The sequence below is a fragment of the Bufo gargarizans genome, chromosome 10 (assembly GCF_014858855.1).
Source record: "Bufo gargarizans isolate SCDJY-AF-19 chromosome 10, ASM1485885v1, whole genome shotgun sequence".
Classification (NCBI taxonomy): domain Eukaryota; kingdom Metazoa; phylum Chordata; class Amphibia; order Anura; family Bufonidae; genus Bufo; species Bufo gargarizans.
In genome coordinates this window covers 51,604,414-51,624,377 of record NC_058089.1, presented here as the reverse complement: position 1 = coordinate 51,624,377, position 19,964 = coordinate 51,604,414, and the positions used below count along the sequence as shown (strand labels likewise).

The 19,964-nt window shown below is 45.7% G+C and overlaps 1 protein-coding gene across 1 annotated transcript; it reads right to left on the bottom strand.

Annotated features, from left to right (window-relative positions):
• Positions 1-1,549: 1,549 nt before the first annotated feature.
• Positions 1,550-19,561, bottom strand: CCDC73 (coiled-coil domain containing 73). The gene is made up of 3 exons (XM_044269270.1): positions 19,427-19,561; positions 5,201-5,272; positions 1,550-1,636 (listed from the first exon to the last, which is right to left on the bottom strand). Exons 1-3 carry the CDS (start codon positions 19,559-19,561, stop codon positions 1,550-1,552), a joined length of 294 nt encoding a protein of 97 aa, XP_044125205.1.
• Positions 19,562-19,964: the final 403 nt, after the last annotated feature.

Below are 19,964 nucleotides of genomic sequence, written 5' to 3'. Positions count from 1 at the left end.
TGTTAATATGTTTTTTCGGTGGCAACTAAGAAACAATTACCAATTCTGTCTTTTTTTTTTTTTTTTTTTTACGGCCTTTACCTTGGGGATAATTTACATGGTATTTATATAGTCTGGGTTGTTACGGACACGGCAATACCAAACATATGGGGAAGATTTTTTTTTTTGCAATTTTTTTCATTGAAAAGTGCATTTTCAAAGTGCATATTTTTATTGATTAAATTAGTTTTTTTTAACACTTAATAGTCCCACAAGGGGACTATAACAGACAGCTTTTTGATTTATTTTAAAATGCAATGCACTATTCCTATAGTACATTGCATTTTAATGGCAATGCTATTCTGACATTGCCTAAATCAGACCCCAGGAAGCCTTCACACACATCGGCACCCAGCGATCGCATTTGCGGGGTACTGATGGGAGACAAAGGGAGTCCGCTCCCTCTGTCAGCACTTTACATGCGGCGGGCACCATTGCCCGCGGCATGTAAAGTGTTAAACAGCCCGGATCAGCACTCCTGCCGGTCCGGGCTGTTAGAGCAGGGCCGCGGCTCTCATGTTAAAGCAGGGTCCCCGCTCCTCGCTGCACGGGGGACCCGTGCAGCGCTTAGACTGGGAAGCTTAAAGGGAATCTGTAACCCAATTTTGGACCATCATCTGCAGTAATACATGAGTAGTAACTGCTGATATGGAGTCCAGATCACAATTCTTTGTTTTCCTACTACTCCCCCATTCCCCTGCTGTCAGCGCTCAGAGCTTCTTTGAAATACATTGTCAGCACAGCAGTCCGGACTTTGTATTTCATTGCAGGTTTGAGTGCTGACATGGGGGGAACTGGGGGCAGTAGGAAAATAAAAATGCCAAGGATAAAGTGCGTATAGTGACTGCGCTATCAATGTCCAGAATCCAACTAGCCCATTTGATTATGGAGGTGCCTATATAATTAGGAGAAGAACAAGGATCTTCATCCCTGAGGAAGGAAAATGTGACTATTTTCCAAAACATGTTGGATTAAGTTTGATCCTTTGGGGATTCCGCAGCTCAAGTGATGTCACTGTGTGCTCTGCATGGAGCACAAGCATTATCCAGAACTGCATAGGCATGGATTTTTGCCTATACAAGAGGATGCCACGTACATAGGACTTCCTCTTCCTCTCCAGTGCCACCAATCCTGATAGTTGTCTCATTGGCTTGTTTATGTAGAAATATCCTGTGTGTATTATGAAGATCTGTACACATACATGTGGTTACTAACACACAGTAATACAGGGAGCAGGGGTCAGACATGCAGTTGGATACTGGACATTGATAGCGCAGTCACTATACACATTTTATCCTTGGCATTTCGTTATTGAGCCAGCAGGCGGTACTGGCTCGTGCATTAATGCACTAACTTTTGTGATCGTGATGGTGATTTTTCTAGTGAATAGGAAAATAAAAATAGACATCTGAACTCCTTATCTACAGTACTATGCATGTATTACTGTAGATAACAGTCCAAACTCGGGGTGACAGGCTCAGTCCCTTTAATATCACAGTTACAACAAACATCATTCATTTACTACCTGTTTCTTTAACCTAACCAGAGAATCACTGTGCTTCTTCTCCACATTTTCTTCCTCCTTTGATAAAGATTCCTAAAAAATAAATAAATACATGTTTGTGTAGGACAATAATCTCCACCCTCTGGATCTTCAGGTTTTGCAAAGCTACAACTTTCAGTATGCACTAACAGTTACAATCAGTAGTCATTGGTCAGTAGTATGCAACATAAAGCTTTAGGCCTTGTTCACACTTCAGTGTTTGGTCAGTGATTTCCATCAGTGATTTGTGAGCCAAAACCAGAAGTGGAGCCTCCACAGACATGAGGTAGAAGGGAAAGATCTGCTCCTGTTCTGTGTTTAGAGCAGCACCCTGGTTTTGGCTCACAAATCACTGATGGAAATCACTGACCAAACACTGAAGTGTGAACGAGGCCTTATAGTATTGAAGTAATTTGAGGGTATGAACATTTTTGCAACTAATGTTTTTTTAATCTCTCACATCTGTCTGCACTCTTTGCATTTTACGTTTACATGTACACGATCTGACATGCTGCGACTTGGACGTGACAGTTGCAAAAAATCCAGGCATGCTGGATTTTGTGTCATACGTTGCAAGGAACGTCTCATCCATTGACTTAATTGGAAGTCGCACGCGACTTGCCTATGTTTTCACAGCTAAAACACAGTGCTAAAATATTCACGTGACAGTAAGTTGCAGACAAGACGCACATATATTTGTGTCGCAAGACTTTTCTCCTTCTTGCTGTCGCCTGACACATGTCACCGTGTAGCCCCACCCTTAACAACTATAAGGCCTCTTTCACACGGGCGTCCTGGATTTGCTCTGGATGCGTTGCGTGTGCATTGCGGGAAACCCGCGCAAGTGCGCACGCAATTTCAGTCAGTTTTGACTGCGATTGCGTTCCGTTGTTCAGTTTTTTCCGCGCTAATGCAATGCGTTTTGCAAGCGCGTGAGAAAAAACGGAATGTGGTACCCAGACCTGAACCCGAATTCTTCATTGAAGTTTGAGTTTGGGTTAGGTGTTCTGTAGATTTTATTATTTTCCCTTTTAACATGGTTATAAAGGAAAATAATAGCATTCTTAATACAGAATGCTTACTAAAATGTCGATTGAGGGGTTAAAAAATAAAAAAATATTAACTCACCTTATCCACTTGTTCACGCAGCCGGCATCGTCTTCTTTCTTCTTCTTTCAGGACCTGCAAAAGGACCTTTGATGACGTAATCGTGCTCATCAGGTGGTGAGCACGGTGACGTCAGCGCAGGTCCTGCTGAATAAAGATAGAAGGATCTTCTGTCTTCATTCAGCAGGACCTGCGCTGACGTCACCACTTGGTGAGCGCGATTACGTCATCAAAGGTCCTTTTGCAGGTTCTGAAAGAAGAATAAAGAAGATCATGCCGGCTGCGCAAACAAGTGGATGAGTTGAGTTAATTGTTTTTTATTTTTCAACCCCTCAATCGACATTTTAGTAAGCATTTTGTATTATGCTTGAGGCTAGGATGCCTGGGAGGGAAGATATACATATCTCCCCACAGAAACCACATAACGGTACCATGCTTGGACTCTTGTTGTAGCCGGAACCCAGGTGGATGAATTGGGTCCAGAACCATCTTCCTTCGACATTCTGGTCTGGGGCTATGAGCCCTAAGGGGTTTTATGGGTCATTTGCTGCCAGCACCAGAGAAGGAGGGGTGGACCCTACCCATAGGCGGGGAGGGGAGCGGCCGGCTACAGGTCATAAGCCCATGCAAGCCAGCGGGCGGTGTCTTTTCTGAAGGGGGTCACATTATGCCAATGTGTTTGGAGAGACCGGGAACCAGCTGACATCACTGCCCCCACGTGACTACAGCCAAGGACTATTCCACCATTATAACCCAAAGGAACTTTCATCTTACCCGGTAACTGACTCTCGCTATAGTTAACCCTGTTGTACCTATATCACCTGTATTTGTAACCTTAGACCACTGTATATATTCTCTGTGTATATTGTGTCATCTAGTGTGCCCTTAAGGCGATTAAATATATAATTTAATCTTGTGCTATTTTGTATCTCAATCACGAATCCCCACGTCCGTGTTTCGGCCTAGTTATAAGCTACCGCGGGTTGGTGTCACGGCGGGGAGTGGGGGAAACCATACAATGTCAGATGGATAATGGTAGCAACTAGGCTAGGACGCCAGGATCAGGGAGCAGGTCACCTCCTATTGCATCCCTAATCCTCTCCCTAACTCCTAACCGTATGAGCGAACCCTGATGGTGGGACGGCTCATACCCTGGATAAAAAAAAACATGAGACAGGGGAATGTCTAGAACAGGAATGTCTAGAACAGGGAATGTCTAGACACCAAACACCACCAGACATGTAACACCAAACTAGAAATACAAACACCCTGAACATAACCCACTCCATACAAATAGGGACAGGAAGGGAAGGAGACACCGGGATGACATTGAACATCTGGCCTCTAGCCACACCAGCATAAAAAGCTACACGTTGCCGCAAGCAACAACATGCAAGGCAACCATGTCACGGCACACACGACAAAGGCCGTGACACATGCTGAAACAGCAACACGTTGCCAAAGGCTGTGACAGTTGGTTTCTCACCGTATATAATCCCGTTAGCGGACCAGGCTTATATCAAACGAGAAGCTGGTGGCAGTCTTCCCGGGCTGAGGAGGCGCTGTTTTCACTGCGGCAGTGAAAAGGCTCTCTCAGCTTGTTGCCTCTCTGTGCCCGCGTGGACAGGAGGTGTCTGTGTAAACTGTACCAAGCTGACCTTACCTGCTCCTCTGGAGGGCGTAACGTCACGCTTTGGGTAACAAGTGACCATACTGTGTCTCGTGAGCTCGACGTAGGTGACATCAAGCAGGCACGAGGCGTGGTATTCGTCACACAGACTAAAAGGGCTCATGCACATGGCCTCTGCTTTGGTCCGCATTTGATCCACTGGAAAACATGCACACAGCACACCATGTGCTGTCCACATCCATATGTCCATGCCGCAGCACCCACAAAAGAATAAAACATGTCCTAATCTTTTATGGACAAGGATAGGACAGTTGTATAGAGCACAGGGTGTTACGTGTTTTATGGATCCACAGTTTGCAGACTGTAAAAATGGCTCCGGCTGTGTACATGGGCCCAAATACAGATATGTGCATCAGACCTTAGACATACTGTATATGGAAGCATTCATTTCAATGGGTCAGAAAAAAAATGGAAGGTACATTCCATTTCCGTAAGTCCGTATTTCCGTTTTGCAAAAAAATAGAACATGTCCTATTATTGTCTGCATTACGGACAAGGATAGGACTGTTCTATTAGGGGGCCAGCTGTTCCGTTCCACAAAATACGGAATGCACACGGACGTCATCCACAAAATACATACAGTCGTGTGCATGAGGCCTTAGCCAGAGAATGTTATGATAAAGACATAAAAATGCACTGCAAGTGTGTGTTTCATAATTTCCATAGACTTGCGGCTAACATCTGGAGGTGGCATTTCCTTTTTTTTTTGCAAAAAATTCTGCAAAAAAACTATGTGTGAAATTAGCCTTAAAGGGCAATCTGCACTCCAGAACAGATTTTCAATCAATGTCAGTAAAATACTAATAAAGTTAAGAACTTACATATTTCCATGTTAGTTCTTGTTTCTCCATCAAAATCTTGTTAATTTGTTCTTCGTATTGAATTTTGGCAATCTGTAAGAAAGAGAGAACATGAGCGCCAACAGTATGTGTGCATGAAACAGGTTTTTTTTTACATGTAATTTTTTTTGCTTTACTAAAACTGAAACCTTTATAACATAATGTTGTCAGATTATCTAAAAACTATGAAAATTTTTAGTTAAGGCCTCATGCACACGACCGTTGTTGTGTCCCGTCCCCGTTGTTCCGTTTTCCGTGATTTTCTGCGGACCCATTGACTTTCAATGGGTCCGTGGAAAACTCGGCTAATGCACCGTTTGTCATCCGCGTCCGTGATCCGTGTTTCCAGTCCGTGAAAAAAATATGACCTGTCCTATTTTTTTCACGGACAACGGTTCGCGGACCCATTCAAGTCAATGGGTCTGTGAAAAAACACGGAGGCACACAAGATTGTCATCCACGTCCGCGTACGTTTTTTTCCTATCATTTGCATGGCAAACTTGACTTAGATTTTTTTTTTACTTGCCTTCATGTCTGGTGATCCTCCAAAAATAAAGGCAGACACACGGAAACAAAAACGGATCACGGAACAACGGAACCCCTTTTTGCGGACCGCAAAAAAATACTGTCGTGTGCATGAGGCCTAAAGCTGTTAGTCCATCTCAGACTTTGATGGCGTATAACTGGGATATGCCTTCAACGTCAGATAGGAGCAGGTCCCAGAGGTGGTAGCTGCACCTATCTCCAGAATGTGGCCCCCGAAGTGTAAGAGAGTGCGCTCAGCTATTTTCGAAACTACTAAAAAGCAGTATTAAAATGGGTATTGTGTAATTTCTAAAATGAATGTCTCTTCCCTAATAAAATCAAACAAGGCATTACTGTCAAATCACACCAAGGCCGATTTAATACTGTTTGTATTTCATCTATAAATATGAATATATTAATAAGGCCTTATAAACAATAATTGTTGTAATTTACACAAATAGTTTGGAGTATTCATTTTTTGTACTAATAGATGTATCTATTGGTTTGTGCCATTATTCAGAATTGACTTCCCCTGTAATGGTGCAATACCTAAAGGCAAATAAAATTTACAAAGTGATTTTTTCACAATGGTGAGACATCTCACTTTTTGTTGCAGGTTGCCCCATCCAGGATTTTAGAAACACATGATCTGGTGTGTTTCTTAATAAATAAATAACATAATTATAAATGAGTAATAAACAAATAAAAGTGATGCGAAGCTGAATAAAATTACATTTCTGAATATGCTTGTCCCTGTAAAAGTAATTCTTAAACAAAAATATATTTTATTTAAAAAATACATATCATATGATTTATTATGTAATAAAAAATGCATAGACCTTAAACCAAGATGTATACTGGCCAGAGTGAGGCCACTCTTTTGAGCAGGGGTTTTCCAAGACTTTTCTACTGATGACCTATCCTCAGGATACAGTAGGTCATCAGTATCTGATCGGTGGGGATCCGACACCTGGGACCCCCACCGATCAGCTGTTTGAGAAGGCACCGGCGCTCACATTAGCACCGCGACATTCTCGCAGCTTTGCCTAGGCCATATGACATCAGGTTCATCAGTCACATGGCCTAGGAACAGCTCAGCTCCATTGAAGTAAATGAGGCTGAGCTGCAATACCAAGCAGAGTCGCTATCAAATGGACGGCACTGTGCTTGGTGAGCTGGGAGCAGGCTGCTGTGCTACTGCGAGCGCCAATGTCTTCTCAAACGGCTGATCGGCGAGGTCCCAGATGTCGGACCCCCACCGGTCAGATACCAATATCCTATCCATAGGATAGGTTATTAGTATAAAGGTCTCCGAAAACTAGGGGTGCACCGAAATAAAAATTCTGGTCCGAAACCGAAAATTCAGGATGCCCTTGACCGAAAACCGAAACCGAAACTGCCTTTTTGCCCAAATACTTTTAAAATACTTTTTTTTTAAATGATATTTATAACAGTGCCATCCACAGACCAGGGGCGAGGAAATCCATTAGAAAGCGTTCAAATCCCATTCAGATATGAGACACGCAAACCAATATTTTTATTTTTTTACATTGCAAAAAATAATTTATATGTGAAAATCAATAAATTATGAAATAATAGACATCGGTGAAGGGAATATGCAATTAGGAAGCAGACAAATACAGTCTGCATCAATATCAACTTATCTATAACTTTATTCATCAACTTTATTTCAAAATGAGGCATATTTAAGAAGTGAAGAACAGGGATATGGCTTAAATGTAGAGACTGTTCCTCCAAAAGAGGGGACCTCTGGGGGTATAACATAAGCAGAATGTAGAACTGTAGGTGTAAGCGGCTCAATCATTTCTACTGGCAACCTCTGAGACAGTAAGGTTAGCTAATTACTAAGTCACAAGAATGAAGCAATTAAACTTGGATAATTTTCCATCAGGAGGCGCCCTGGCTAACTCCCACATGGATGACAAAATACAATCACTCTGTTGCTGTTTTCAACAATTTTCAAGTGGGGGACGAGTTCTATTAGTTGATGAACAGCATTAAAGTTTGGTATTAATGGCAATTTCATAAAAACAGGAATAGAAAGAAATTACATAATTAAATAATAATTACTAGAATAAAATGTAACAATTGTAAATGTGCTCTTTTCAGCCCTTTAACCCCTTCCAGCAAAACCCAGTTTGGACCAAATGCCAAAGCCACGTTTATCAAATCTGAAATGTGTCACTTAGGGCTCATTCACACGACCATGGTTTTGGTCCGTATTCGAGCCGCAAAAGATGCGGACAGCACTCATTCCATTCAAACAGGGGACACAGGACATCCATACAGGGGACACAGGACATCCATTCTCATGATTGGTGGGGGTCCCAGGGGTATGACTCCCTCCATAATTTGTTGTTACTGAATTGTCCCTTAAATTATGTTTTACCCCTAGTCCATTTAACGGGTAGTGGGAGTGGACCCACTGTGCCAACTAACCGGTTTGGCTTTAGGCTAAACCTAAGGGCGTTATCTTGGCAGCCCTCTGGTATTTAGGTAGAGAGGAAGCCAGCTGGGTGAGTAGTTCCCATACCCACCAGGAGTAGCGCGGAAACAGCGGGCACAGGACACCAGCCCAACAGGTCACATGCGGCGTATATATACATATAATACAACTCTGCAGCTTCATAAATAGTTCCAGTGCTGGCCACCAAGATGTGACTAGTTACATATAAGTATTACTCTGTATTATACAAGATCACAAGCTCATGTGCCCTGGTGGGAATTTAAAGTAATGTAAAAAAATAAATAAAAATAGGACAAGATTGGACATAATTGGTTATTGCCACTCTGTAACAACCAAAACTATACAATTATCACCTCAAGAATCTGCACTGTGTTTTTATTGATACTGCCTCTTACAAAAAGAGAGTAGAAAGTGATCAAAAAGTTGTATGTCCCCTAACATGGAACCAATGAAGAACATAATACAAACCATGTGAGCACTATAAAGAACCACTTAAAGTGCATCTGTCACCAGCATTAACCCTATTAAATAATTCCTGGTAGGGTTGATCCTGTAGATTAAAATGATACCTGTCTAGTGAATATCAGAGGCAGAATTCCTGAGAAAAAGATTTGTATGCAAATTAGGGCTTAAGTGCACCAAGGGGCCATGGCCTAGCCCCTCAATGCACCTCAGCTTTCCAGTTCTGTGCACTGAAGCCCACGTTTGCATAATGAATAAAAATGTACTCACCGTAAAATCCTTTTGTCGTAGGATGCATTAGGGGACACAGCACCATGGGTATATGCCCAGCTGCCACTAGGAGGCTGACACTAGAAAGAAAAGTGTTGGCTCCACCCATCTGGGCTATACCCACTGCACATGCTGGAGCTAACCAGTTGGTCAAAAAAGCAGGAGGAGTTACAACCGAACAAAAATAAGAAGCCAACATGTCCTAAACCAGAGATAGGACGAGAACAAAAACCCCCGGGAAAAGACCCGGAAGGCTAGAAGTAACCAAAGAGGGCGGCATCTGTGTCCCCCAATGCATCCTACGAGAAAAAGATTTTACTGTGAGTACAAAAATAATTTTTTCTCGTGAATAGCATTGGGGGACACAGCACCATGGGACATCCAAAAGCAGTCCACGAGGGAGGGAAGAAAATAGCCATGCAAGTCACCTAACGCACAGCTGCTTGCAGAACCTTGCAACCTAAGTTTGCATCGGCAGAAGCCAAGGAATAGATCTGATAGAACTTCGAAAAAGTATGAAGCGGAGCCCAGGTGGCAGCCTTGCAGACCTGGGAAGCAGAAGCCTGATGCCGAACCGCTCAGGAGGCCCCGACCGCCCTAGTGGAGTGAGCGGTCAACCGAAAGGGGGGAACCTGACCCTTTGCAACATAGGCCTCCTTGACAGCCGACCGAATCCAAAAGGAGACGGTGGCTTTGGAAGCTTGCAGACCCTTACGAGGTCCGTCAGGAGCAACAAAGAGGGAGTTGGAAACGCCTGAAAGACTCCGTTAACCAAAGATACAGGCGGAGCACCCGAACGACATCCAGACGATGAAGGGATCTCTCCCTGGGATAAGCGGGATTAGAACAGAAAGAAGGAAGGACAATCTCCTCATTAATATGGAATGAGGACACCACCTTGGGGAGAAAAGAGGGAACCGGACAAAGGACCACTTTGTCCTGGTGGAACACAAGGTAGGGAGACTTGCAAGAAAGCGCAGCAAGCTCAGAGACCCTGCGGATAGAGGTAATCGCCACAAGGAAGGCGACCTTAAATGAAACGAAGGAAAGAGAGACATCCTTCAGTGGCTCGAAAGGAGAAGACTGAAGGTTCAAGTACCATGGCTCCACAGGGGAACGAAAGGGGGGAGCACCGTGAGCGACCCCCTGGAGAAAAGTCTTCACCTGAGGACAGGAAGCCAGAGACCTCTGAAAAAGAACGGACAGGGCCTGGAGAAAAGACAGGACAGGCACATAAAAACAGACAGGGTGAAACTAGCCAGATTCACACTAGGAAAAGCCGAGGACCGCAGCCTCAACAGCCACGCTGTTAAACGCAGTTGCGGTAAATTCGGGTGGAATAGCGGACCTTGGGAAAAGAAGGTCGGGACGCAAGGGAAGCTGCCACGGGACGTCAGCGAGCAGAAACACGAGGTCTGAGTACCACGATCTGCGGGGCCAATCAGGAGCCACCGGGACCCGAGCCTCCTTGAGACGTTTGAGTACCCGGGGAAGAAGCGGAAAGGGAGGGAAGAGGTAAAGGAGGCTGAAGTGAGACCAAGGAAAAATCAGAGCATCCACCGCCAGAGCCTGAAGGTCCCGCGACCTGGCGACATAAGCCAGAACCTTGTGGTTCAGACGAGAAGCGAACAGGTCTACGTCTGGGATTCCCCACCATTGACACAGGTGCAGAAACAGCTCCAGATGGAGGAACCACTCTCCCGGGTTGGGACGATGGCGACTGTGAAAGTCTGCCGCCCAATTGTCGACCCTGGGGATGTAGACTGCGGAGAGAGCGGGAACGTGAGACCGCAGGATTCGCAAGGCTTCCCTGAGGACAGTCCAGCTTCTGGTGCCCCCCTGATGTTTCAAGTAAACCACTGCCGTGGAATTGTCCGACTGTATCCAGATCGGGAGACCGTCTAGCAGGTGAGTCCAGCGGCAGAAAGCAAAGAAAACGGCCCTAAGTTCCAGGACATTGATCAACAGGGAAGACTCTTCCGCTGAACACTGCCCCTGGGCAGTGAGGGAAGCGAAGACAGCCCCCCCCACCCGGCCCGTCTGAGTGGCATCGGTGGTGATCACCTGCCAAGGGAGACCGTGCGAGGTAGGAACCACCAACGCAAGTCCCGGCGGACCTCCGGGGGAAGGCGGATCAGACGATCGAGACCTGACGGAGACTTGTCCCACCTGGAGAGTAGGGACCTCTGGAGAAGTCTGGTGTGCAATTGGGCATAGGGGATTGCCTCGAAGGAGGCCACCATCAGGGCCCAGAACTTGCATGCACGTCCTGATGGGAAGAGGGGACAGGTTGCAGAGGCGAGCCACCCCCGAATGGAGAGACGTCACCTTGACCTGGGGAAGGAAGACTCGCCCAAGGCGAGTGTCGAAGATCATGCCCAGGAAGGTCATCCTCTGGCCGGGGACCAGGGAGGACTTGGGAATATTCACCAGCCACCCGAACTGGGACAGGGCCTTGAGATCCAGTATGGGGCGGAGCGACAGTCTTTCTTGGGAACCGTGAAAAGGTTCGAGTAAAACCCCTGGAACCGTTCCGAGCTCGGAACTGGGACGATGACCCTAGAGAATTAAGTGAATGAATGGCCTGAAAAAAATCAGCCGCCCTTGCAGGGGACCGGGGTGGAGACGATTGGAAAAAACGTCCGGAACGGAGATCAGAAAATTCTATTATGTAACTGGAGGAAACGACCTCCAGAACCCAAGTGTCGTCCAGGTGCAGAGGTTATCTTTGTGGGCTGTGGCTTAGAAGGCTTCGGTCTAGCTTGCCAGGAGGGCTTGGCCCTGAAGGAGGGCCTAGGAGACTTTTTGTCTGAGCGGGAGGAGGAGTCCCAAAAAGAACGAAAAGTGCCACGACCGCGAAGCCGAACCGGGAAGCCGGCGGCGGCAAGGTTGATTTTGGGGGAGAAGATAACTCTCTCTCCCCCCCCCCCCCCCCCCACGTGGCCTCGGAAATAAGTTCCTCCAAGCGCCTAGCACAGGTAGAGAAATGAGAGCCTTTTTGGAAGCTGCATCTGCCGCCCAGGTATGGAGCCAGACCGCGCGGCGGATGGCCATGGAGCAGCGTGCCGATTCCATGGAAGCATCACAGAGGTACCGAGAGGCCTGGAGAATATAAGAGGCGAGGACAGGAAGCTCGCCTTGAGCAGAGTCCTGGGGCAAGGACCGGATGAATTGTTTGGTCCAGGCTTTATTCACCCAAGACGCGGCAAATTCTGGACGGACAGTGGACTCTGCTGCAACAAAAACAGATTTGGCTAAAGAGTCGATCCTCTTGTCATAGGGATCCGACAAGGAAGCCGCATCTGCCAAAGGAAGGGTGGTCGCCTTGGCCAGGCACGCCACCTGGGGATCAACCTGAGGTGGTTCAGACCATAGGTTGACTGACTCCTCTGCAAAGGGAAAAAGGACATCAGACGCCTTGGAAAGTTGGAGTCGTCTATCCGGGTGACACCACTCCTTAGCCAGAAGTGCGTCGAGGTCCGCATGGTTAGGAAAAACCAAGGCAGGGCGCCTGGAACGGCGGAATAACACGGGTTCCTGGGCCGCGGAGGAGGGACCCTCCTGCACTCGAAGCGCGTCCCTGACTGCCTTTATGAGATTCTGCATGGCCGCAGACATAGATACACTCTGCTCAGATGCGGCATCTGAGTCAGGTGTCCCCAGGAGCCGCAGAAACGGCAGAAGAGGAGACTTCGCCGGACTCAGACTTCTCCAGGGAGTGAACCGAGGAAACTGAGGATGAGCGGGACCCAGCTAAGAGCACACAAGGTCGCTTACGGGACCTGGTGTTAGAGCGAGCCCCGACTATGGGAGTTTCCCTACTGGGGGCTGAGGCGGCGGCGATTTGGGCCGGCAAGAGATCCAGCGACTGCACCATAGATTGGGAGAGACTGGTAAGGTTCCCTATGGCTTGGGACAGGGACGCGGCACAATCAGGGGGGACCGACACAGCAGTGGCGGTCGGGGCGGCTTGGGAGGGCCTGAGAGCAAGGCACTGTGTGCAGGTGGGATCAGATTGACCACACGGCATCTTTTGGTTGCAGCCAGTGCAAGCAAAATAAGTGACAAACATGGGAGGGGGGTTGGGCACTGGGTCTTGTCTGGCAGAGGACATGAGGGCTAGGATGGAGCCTGTAAGAAAGAAAAACAGCCAGTCGAAGCTGTTCTACCGGACCCCAGGTGCTGTGTCCCAAAGAAAGCGGCAGCAGCAGCTTCAGAAGACGAAGCCGAACTCAGGTGGAACCTCGTGAGGTGCAGCAAGATTGAGGAGACTGCTCTGTCCTCGGAGCCTCCAGCAGAAAGACGAGCCCCTCAGGCAGAAAGCCCACACCATGACGGGATTGGAGGATGGAGAGAAGGCTTCTCCCACAGTCCTCCCCAAGAAGGCGTGACCACAAGAAGCCCGGGAAACAGGGAGGGGGCTGGACGATCACGGCCGAGTAGGCCGGAAAAAAGCCAGGACCTCGATTAGCGAGCGCATCGGGAATCGCACTGGAAGCCGCCACCACCCGCCGGAAACTAGAGGAAGGTAGGGGGGTAGCGGGAGTGCAAGCGATCGCCGAGGATGAAGGAAAGGAGGGCCGGAAGAAGGCGGGAGCCGAGTGGCAGGCCAGGGAGCACCGCGGCCTAGGGAGGGCAGAAGCCGGGACCTAGATTAGAGGCCAAGGCGGGCGGAGGTCGGGGAGGGCAGACAGGCGGGCGGGGGACCGGGAGGGGAGACAGGCGGGCGAAGGACCGGGTGGGCAGACAAGGGGAGGAATGTGACATGAGCCCCTAAGAACCTGTCTGCCCCAAGAAAAGTGACCACCCGAAGGACAGGGGAAAAAGAGCGTCCTGACTATGAGAAGGACCCCCCCTATACTGGGAGAAAAGGGACCCACTAGTTCCCTAGGGAGGATTGGGGTACTTACCCTCAGACGTCTTCAGGCGCAGCTAGGTTGCCCCATCGGCAGACTCATCAGGCGAACCTGGGAATGCCGGCATCCACTGCGGATGCAGTTGTGGGGACTGGGCGACCGGCTACGTACAAGGTACGCGCATAAAAAAAAAAAAAAGGCAGGACCTGCAGGAACTACTGGCGAGTTCTCCTCTTCGTCCAGTAAATCCCGCACCTGCGCTGTCCCGTTTAGTATTCAGTGCCTGCGCAGTGAGTGAAGCCAGCGCAGGCGCAGTGAGTGAGGCCGGCAGCAGGAGCGCTTACTTCACTCACTGCGCCTGCGCCGAATACTAAACGGGACTGTGCAGGCGCGGGATTTACTGGACAAAGAGGAGAACTCGCCAGCCAATCAACTAGACCTGGGCGTGCCAAAGGGTGAGTAGACCGAGCCTCTAGGTGCTGAAGCAACGCCCTCATAGCACCTAGAGGTTCATTAGCATATTTTAAAAGTGTATAATTTAAGAGAACGGCGGCAGGCAGGGACTTATAAAGCATACTGTTATGTACTGCTGACATTAGCCCATCGCTAATGTCAGTCAGCTACATAACGTAATTTCTGATGACAGAAACCCCTTTAAACACTGATGACATATCTTGGATATATGCCATGGATTTCATAGCCTTTACAGACACAACCTCTTTAGGAATAAAAAAAATAACTAACAGTTGTGCTTCCTATGATATTAATTTTTCTCCTTAATCATATACTGCATATTTTTGTTTGAAACTTGTAAATTAAAAAGTTAAAAATAAATCTTATTATTTCCTCTACAATCTTGTAAATGCAGCTATTTTATCACCCTATCCTCACTCTCCTACTGAGATAGTGATATCTGAATAGGTGTAGGAAGTCAGTGCTGAGGCCAAGCCCATCCATATTTCAAATAAAGCTACTTGTGCAGTACCCCGGAGCAGGGGGTATCTGCAAATGGTTTGATATTAAATGTTATGCTATGTATTGCAAGCAGTATAGTCATGTATGGATGGCACAACAAAGGGTAATAATCAGCCCTTGTAGATTGCTAGGTGGTAGCTGGCTCCACCCCTACCTCTAGTGAGTTCAAGAGAGGGCTCAGAGAGAAAAGAAGCAGTGACCTAGTCCTTCCCAGGCCCAAGAAAGCTACAGAGGCAAACAGATCTATGCAAGATACACAGAAAGAGAAAAAGAGAGAAAGAGGAGAACTTGGAATCTGCATTGCCAAGCAAAGGAGTCAGCAAAGTAATCTGCGACTACAGGGAGTGCAGAATTATTAGGCAAGTTGTATTTTTGAGGATTAATTTTATTATTGAACAACAACCATGTTCTCAATGAACCCAAAAAACTCATTAATATCAAAGCTGAATATTTTTGGAAGTAGTTGTTAGTTTGTTTTTAGTTTTAGCTATTTTAGGGGGATATCTGTGTGTGCAGGTGACTATTACTGTGCATACTTATTAGGCAACTTAACAAAAAACAAATATAAACCCATTTCAATTATTAATTTTTACCAGTGAAACCAATATAACATCTCAACATTCACAAATATACATTTCTGACATTCAAAAACAAAACAAAAACAAATCAGTGACCAATATAGCCACCTTTCTTTGCAAGGACACTCAAAAGCCTGCCATCCATGGATTCTGTCAGTGTTTTGATCTGTTCACCATCAACATTGCGTGCAGCAGCAACCACAGCCTCCCAGACACTGTTCAGAGAGGTGTACTGTTTTCCCTCCTTGTAAATCTCACATTTGATGATGGACCACAGGTTCTCAATGGGGTTCAGATCAGGTGAACAAGGAGGCCATGTCATTAGATTTTCTTCTTTTATACCCTTTCTTGCTAGCCACGCTGTGGAGTACTTGGACGCGTGTGATGGAGCATTGTCCTGCATGAAAATCATGTTTTTCTTACCTTGCAGACTTCTTCCTGTACCACTGCTTGAAGAAGGTGTCTTCCAGAAACTGGCAGTAGGACTGGGAGTTGAGCTTGACTCCATCCTCAACCCAAAAAGGCCCCACAAGCTCCTCTTTGATGATACCAGCCCAAACCAGTACTCCACCTCCACCTTGCTGGCGTCTGAGTCGGACTGGAGCTCTCTGCCCTTTACCAATCCAGCCATCTGGCCCATCAAGACTCACTCTCATTTCATCAGTCCATAAAACCTTAGAAAAATCAGTCTTGAGATATTTCTTGGCCCAGTCTTGACGTTTCAGCTTGTGTGTCTTGTTCAGTGGTGGTCGTCTTTCAGCCTTTCTTACCTTGGCCATGTCTCTGGGTATTGCACACCTTGTGCTTTTGGGCACTCCAGTGATGTTGCAGCTCTGAAATATGGCCAAACTGGTGGCAAGTGGCATCTTGGCAGCTGCACGCTTGACTTTTCTCAGTTCATGGGCAGTTATTTTGCGCCTTGGTTTTTCCACACGCTTCTTGCGACCCTGTTGACTATTTTGAATGAAACGCTTGATTGTTCGATGATCACGCTTCAGTCCTTCTTTTGACCCATTTTGCCAAAGGAAAGGAAGTTGCCTAATAATTATGCACACCTGATATAGGGTGTTGATGTCATTAGACCACACCCCTTCTCATTACAGAGATGCACATCACCTAATATGCTTAATTGGTAGTAGGCTTTCGAGCCTATACAGCTTGGAGTAAGACAACATGCATAAAGAGGATGATGTGGTCAAAATACTCATTTGCCTAATAATTCTGCACGTAGTGTACAGCTATTCAGACTTTGCTGCTGTGAAGATCACTGCTAAGACACCCTTCACACTTTGGGAGCAAATGAGCTAGAGAGCAAATGAGCTAGAACCCAATAGTGAACATCAGGTAAGTATGATTCCCTTCACAGGTCCAGCCACACTTGAGGGGTCTGTCCGAAAGGCCCCCAGGGGTGAACAACCCCATTAAAATAAAATAAAAATCATCTTTTTCCGAACCTTTTCCAGCGCTGCTCTGTACTTCACTAGTCCAGGCCTCCTGATGCTGCTTATTTACAAACAGCTGCAGGGACATGCCACTATACGGCACATGACCGCTGCAGCCAGTTATTGTCACCGGTGGTCTAACGCTAAGCCGAGTGATTGCCTGCAGCAGCCATGTTCTATATACCTGCATGCCAATGTGAACTTCATGATGTCAGTGACGTGCAGGTGAATGGAACGTTGCCACTGCAGCCAATCACTGTCCACACTGCAAAGGCTGTAGCATCATTTATTGCATACGGGAGTAAACAGTGAGATAAGCTCTGGACCTCTGGACTTAGTTAGGAATATATTAAGTGAACCATTTTGTAAATTCAATATAAACTTCAGAACGTTTTCATAAGATAAAATAGTGCATTAGGTTGCAAACTACATTACATAAAATGCTAAAAAAAAAAGTGTTGCAAGGCAGAAAAAAGACATCTAAGATGTTCCTTTTTATTACTTGCCTTAGGACTACAAGCACTTAAGTGTTTTTATATTAACACTACAATAACAATAAAAGATGAGTAATTTGCTGGTTTATTTTCCAGTTCTAACCTTTACAAAGTGTCAAGCCTTCTTTAAAATCTTTGCTTCAGGCTGTGGTTTTACAAGCTGGACAGGGAATTGTTCAGGCCTCTTAGCTGATGGCCCAGAACTGATTTAGGAACAGACAGCAGATGGCTTATGTTCAAAATGTCTTAAATGCTGATTGGTACTTTTTAAGTTTTCATTTTCTAACTTTATTTTACTCCTACGAAATAAACCAAGTTTTCAAGTTTCCATAATATCAATCAAACTGCTATTTTTTCTTTTTCACTTTCTACATCTTTTTGTAAAATTTCTTGCAGTAGAAATGTATTTAGTGCAGCAACAGGGTACTTTCACACTTGTGTTGTGAAGATCGACAGGCAGTTCCATCGCCGGAACTGCCTGGCAAATCCGGAAATCCGTGTGCAAACAGACAGCATTTCTAGATGGATCTGGATGCGGATCCGTCTAACAAATGCATTGAAACACTGGATCCGTCTCTCTGGTGTCATCCAGAAAAAAAGACCCGCAATTTATTTTTGCATGTGCAGACCAGAAAATCGGCTCCATTTTGCCGGATCACTTGGTGCTGGATCCGTCATTAATGCATTTCAATGGAAAATAATGCCAGATCCGGCATTCCGGTATGTGTTTCGGAATTTTGGCCGGAGAAAATACCGCAGTGCTGCGGTATTTTCTCCGGCTAAATACTGTAAGGCCTCTTTCACACGGGCGTCATGTTTTTTGTCCAGATGCGTTCCGGGTGCATTGGGGCAAACCCGCGCGAGTAGGTACGCGATTGCAGTCAGTTTTGACTGCGATTGCGTTCCGTTGTTCAGTTTTTATTGCGCGGGTGCAATGTGTTTTGCACGCGCGTGATAAAAAACTCACTGTGGTACCCAGACCCGAACTTCTTCACAGAAGTTCAGGTTTGGGTTAGTTGTAGTGTAGATTGTATTATTTTCCCTTATAACATGGTTATAAGGGAACATAATAGCATTCTGAATACAGAATGCATAGTACAATAAGGCTGGAGGGCTTAAAAAAATAAATACTAATAATTTAACTCACCTTAATCCACTTGTTCGCGCAGCCGGCATCTCATATGTCTTCATCTGTGAAGAAAAGGACCTTTGATGACGTCACTGCGCTCATCACATGGTCTATCACATGATCCATTACCATGGTGATGGATCGTGTGACAGACCATGTGATGAGCGCGGTGACGTCACCACTACTCGCGCGGGATTAAGGTGAGTTAAATTTTTTATTTTTATTTTTAACCCCTCCAGCCCTATTTTAATTAGCATTCTGTATTCAGAATGCTATTATTTTCCCTTATAACCAAATAATAATGATTGGGTCCCCATCCCGATCGTCTCCTAGCAACCGTGCGTGAAATCGCACCGCATCCGCACTTGCTTGCAGATGCTTGCGATTTTCACGCAGCCCCATTCATTTCTATGAAAACCGCACAAAGAGGAGCATGCTGCGATTTTCACGCAACGCACAAGTCCACTGTGCCCCTTAATTTTTGCAATCTGAACCCCCACCGATCAAAACATGTGACATGTTGCCACGATGCCAAAAGATAACCTTTAGGACATAGTCGGCTTAGTTTAATGATAAAAAAAAGTAAGAATATGTTCACATGACGCATGTTTTTTAGCACCTTTTTTATGTACTGTAGTTTTTTATGCTTTTTTTCAACTAATTGGTGTTTACTTCAATACAAGACTGCATTTTCAGCTTATGGTTTTGGGCGCACATCTGTGCCAAAACAAACGCACAGAAAATGCGCAAAAAATGCACGGAACAATTTTTTAACTCTTCCCATTTATTTCAATAGGAGATTCAGTGCGGATTCAGCTGCAAGATATGGCATGCTGCTTCTTTTTTCCATGTGGAAAATGCATAATAAATTGAAATAAACTAAAGGCTGTTTTGAGGTGTTTTTTTAGCTGATTTTGAGACGGAAACGCTCCCAAAACAATGATAAAAATTCAATGAACTAGCCCTAATAAAACACAGCTCTGTCTTACCCGCCCCATACGTAGTTCTTCCACAGCTTCCAGTAATTGTGCTTTAAACTCAAACAGCTGAATAGGAAGGAGCGTTTCTGAAGACTCTTTTAGGGTATAGGAAGGATTCTCGATGTCCATTTCATCTTTCTCCATTTTTAATATAGCCTGCAAAATATAATTTATCTGTCATTGCACAACAATAAATGCATTATTTAACAGGATGGTCCAGCGGTCGATAAAACCTCTTCAAGCTTTATTTGGAAATATTAAAATCATCACATAGATTTGTAAACAGATGTAAATGCTAATGTGCTTTGGATGTACACATCGCCATGAGACATGTTTATACACTTCTAAGTCCGATAGCAATTCATTGATCTCTATGGAAATTCATATTTGCAAACTCATAATTAGGGCTCATGCACACAAACATTTTTTGCGTTCAGCATACTGGCCGTTTTTTTTATTTTATTTTGCGTTACTTATACGGAAACAATTCATTTCAATGGGTCAGCAAAAAAAATCAAGTGTCTTCGTGTGCATTCAGCTTCCGTAT

What these genes read in the sequence shown, in the direction of transcription:
- CCDC73 (XM_044269270.1), bottom strand. Translation starts at nt 19,561, where the DNA reads ATGGAGAAAGATGAAATGGACATCGAGAATCCTTCCTATACCCTAAAA. An exon ending in AAGAACTACGTATGGGGCGG is followed by an intron (nt 5,273 to 19,426) that starts GTAAGACAGAGC and finishes TCTTTCTTACAG; the next exon opens with ATTGCCAAAATTCAATACGA. An exon ending in AAGAACTAACATGGAAATAT is followed by an intron (nt 1,637 to 5,200) that starts GTAAGTTCTTAA and finishes TTTATTTTTTAG; the next exon opens with GAATCTTTATCAAAGGAGGA.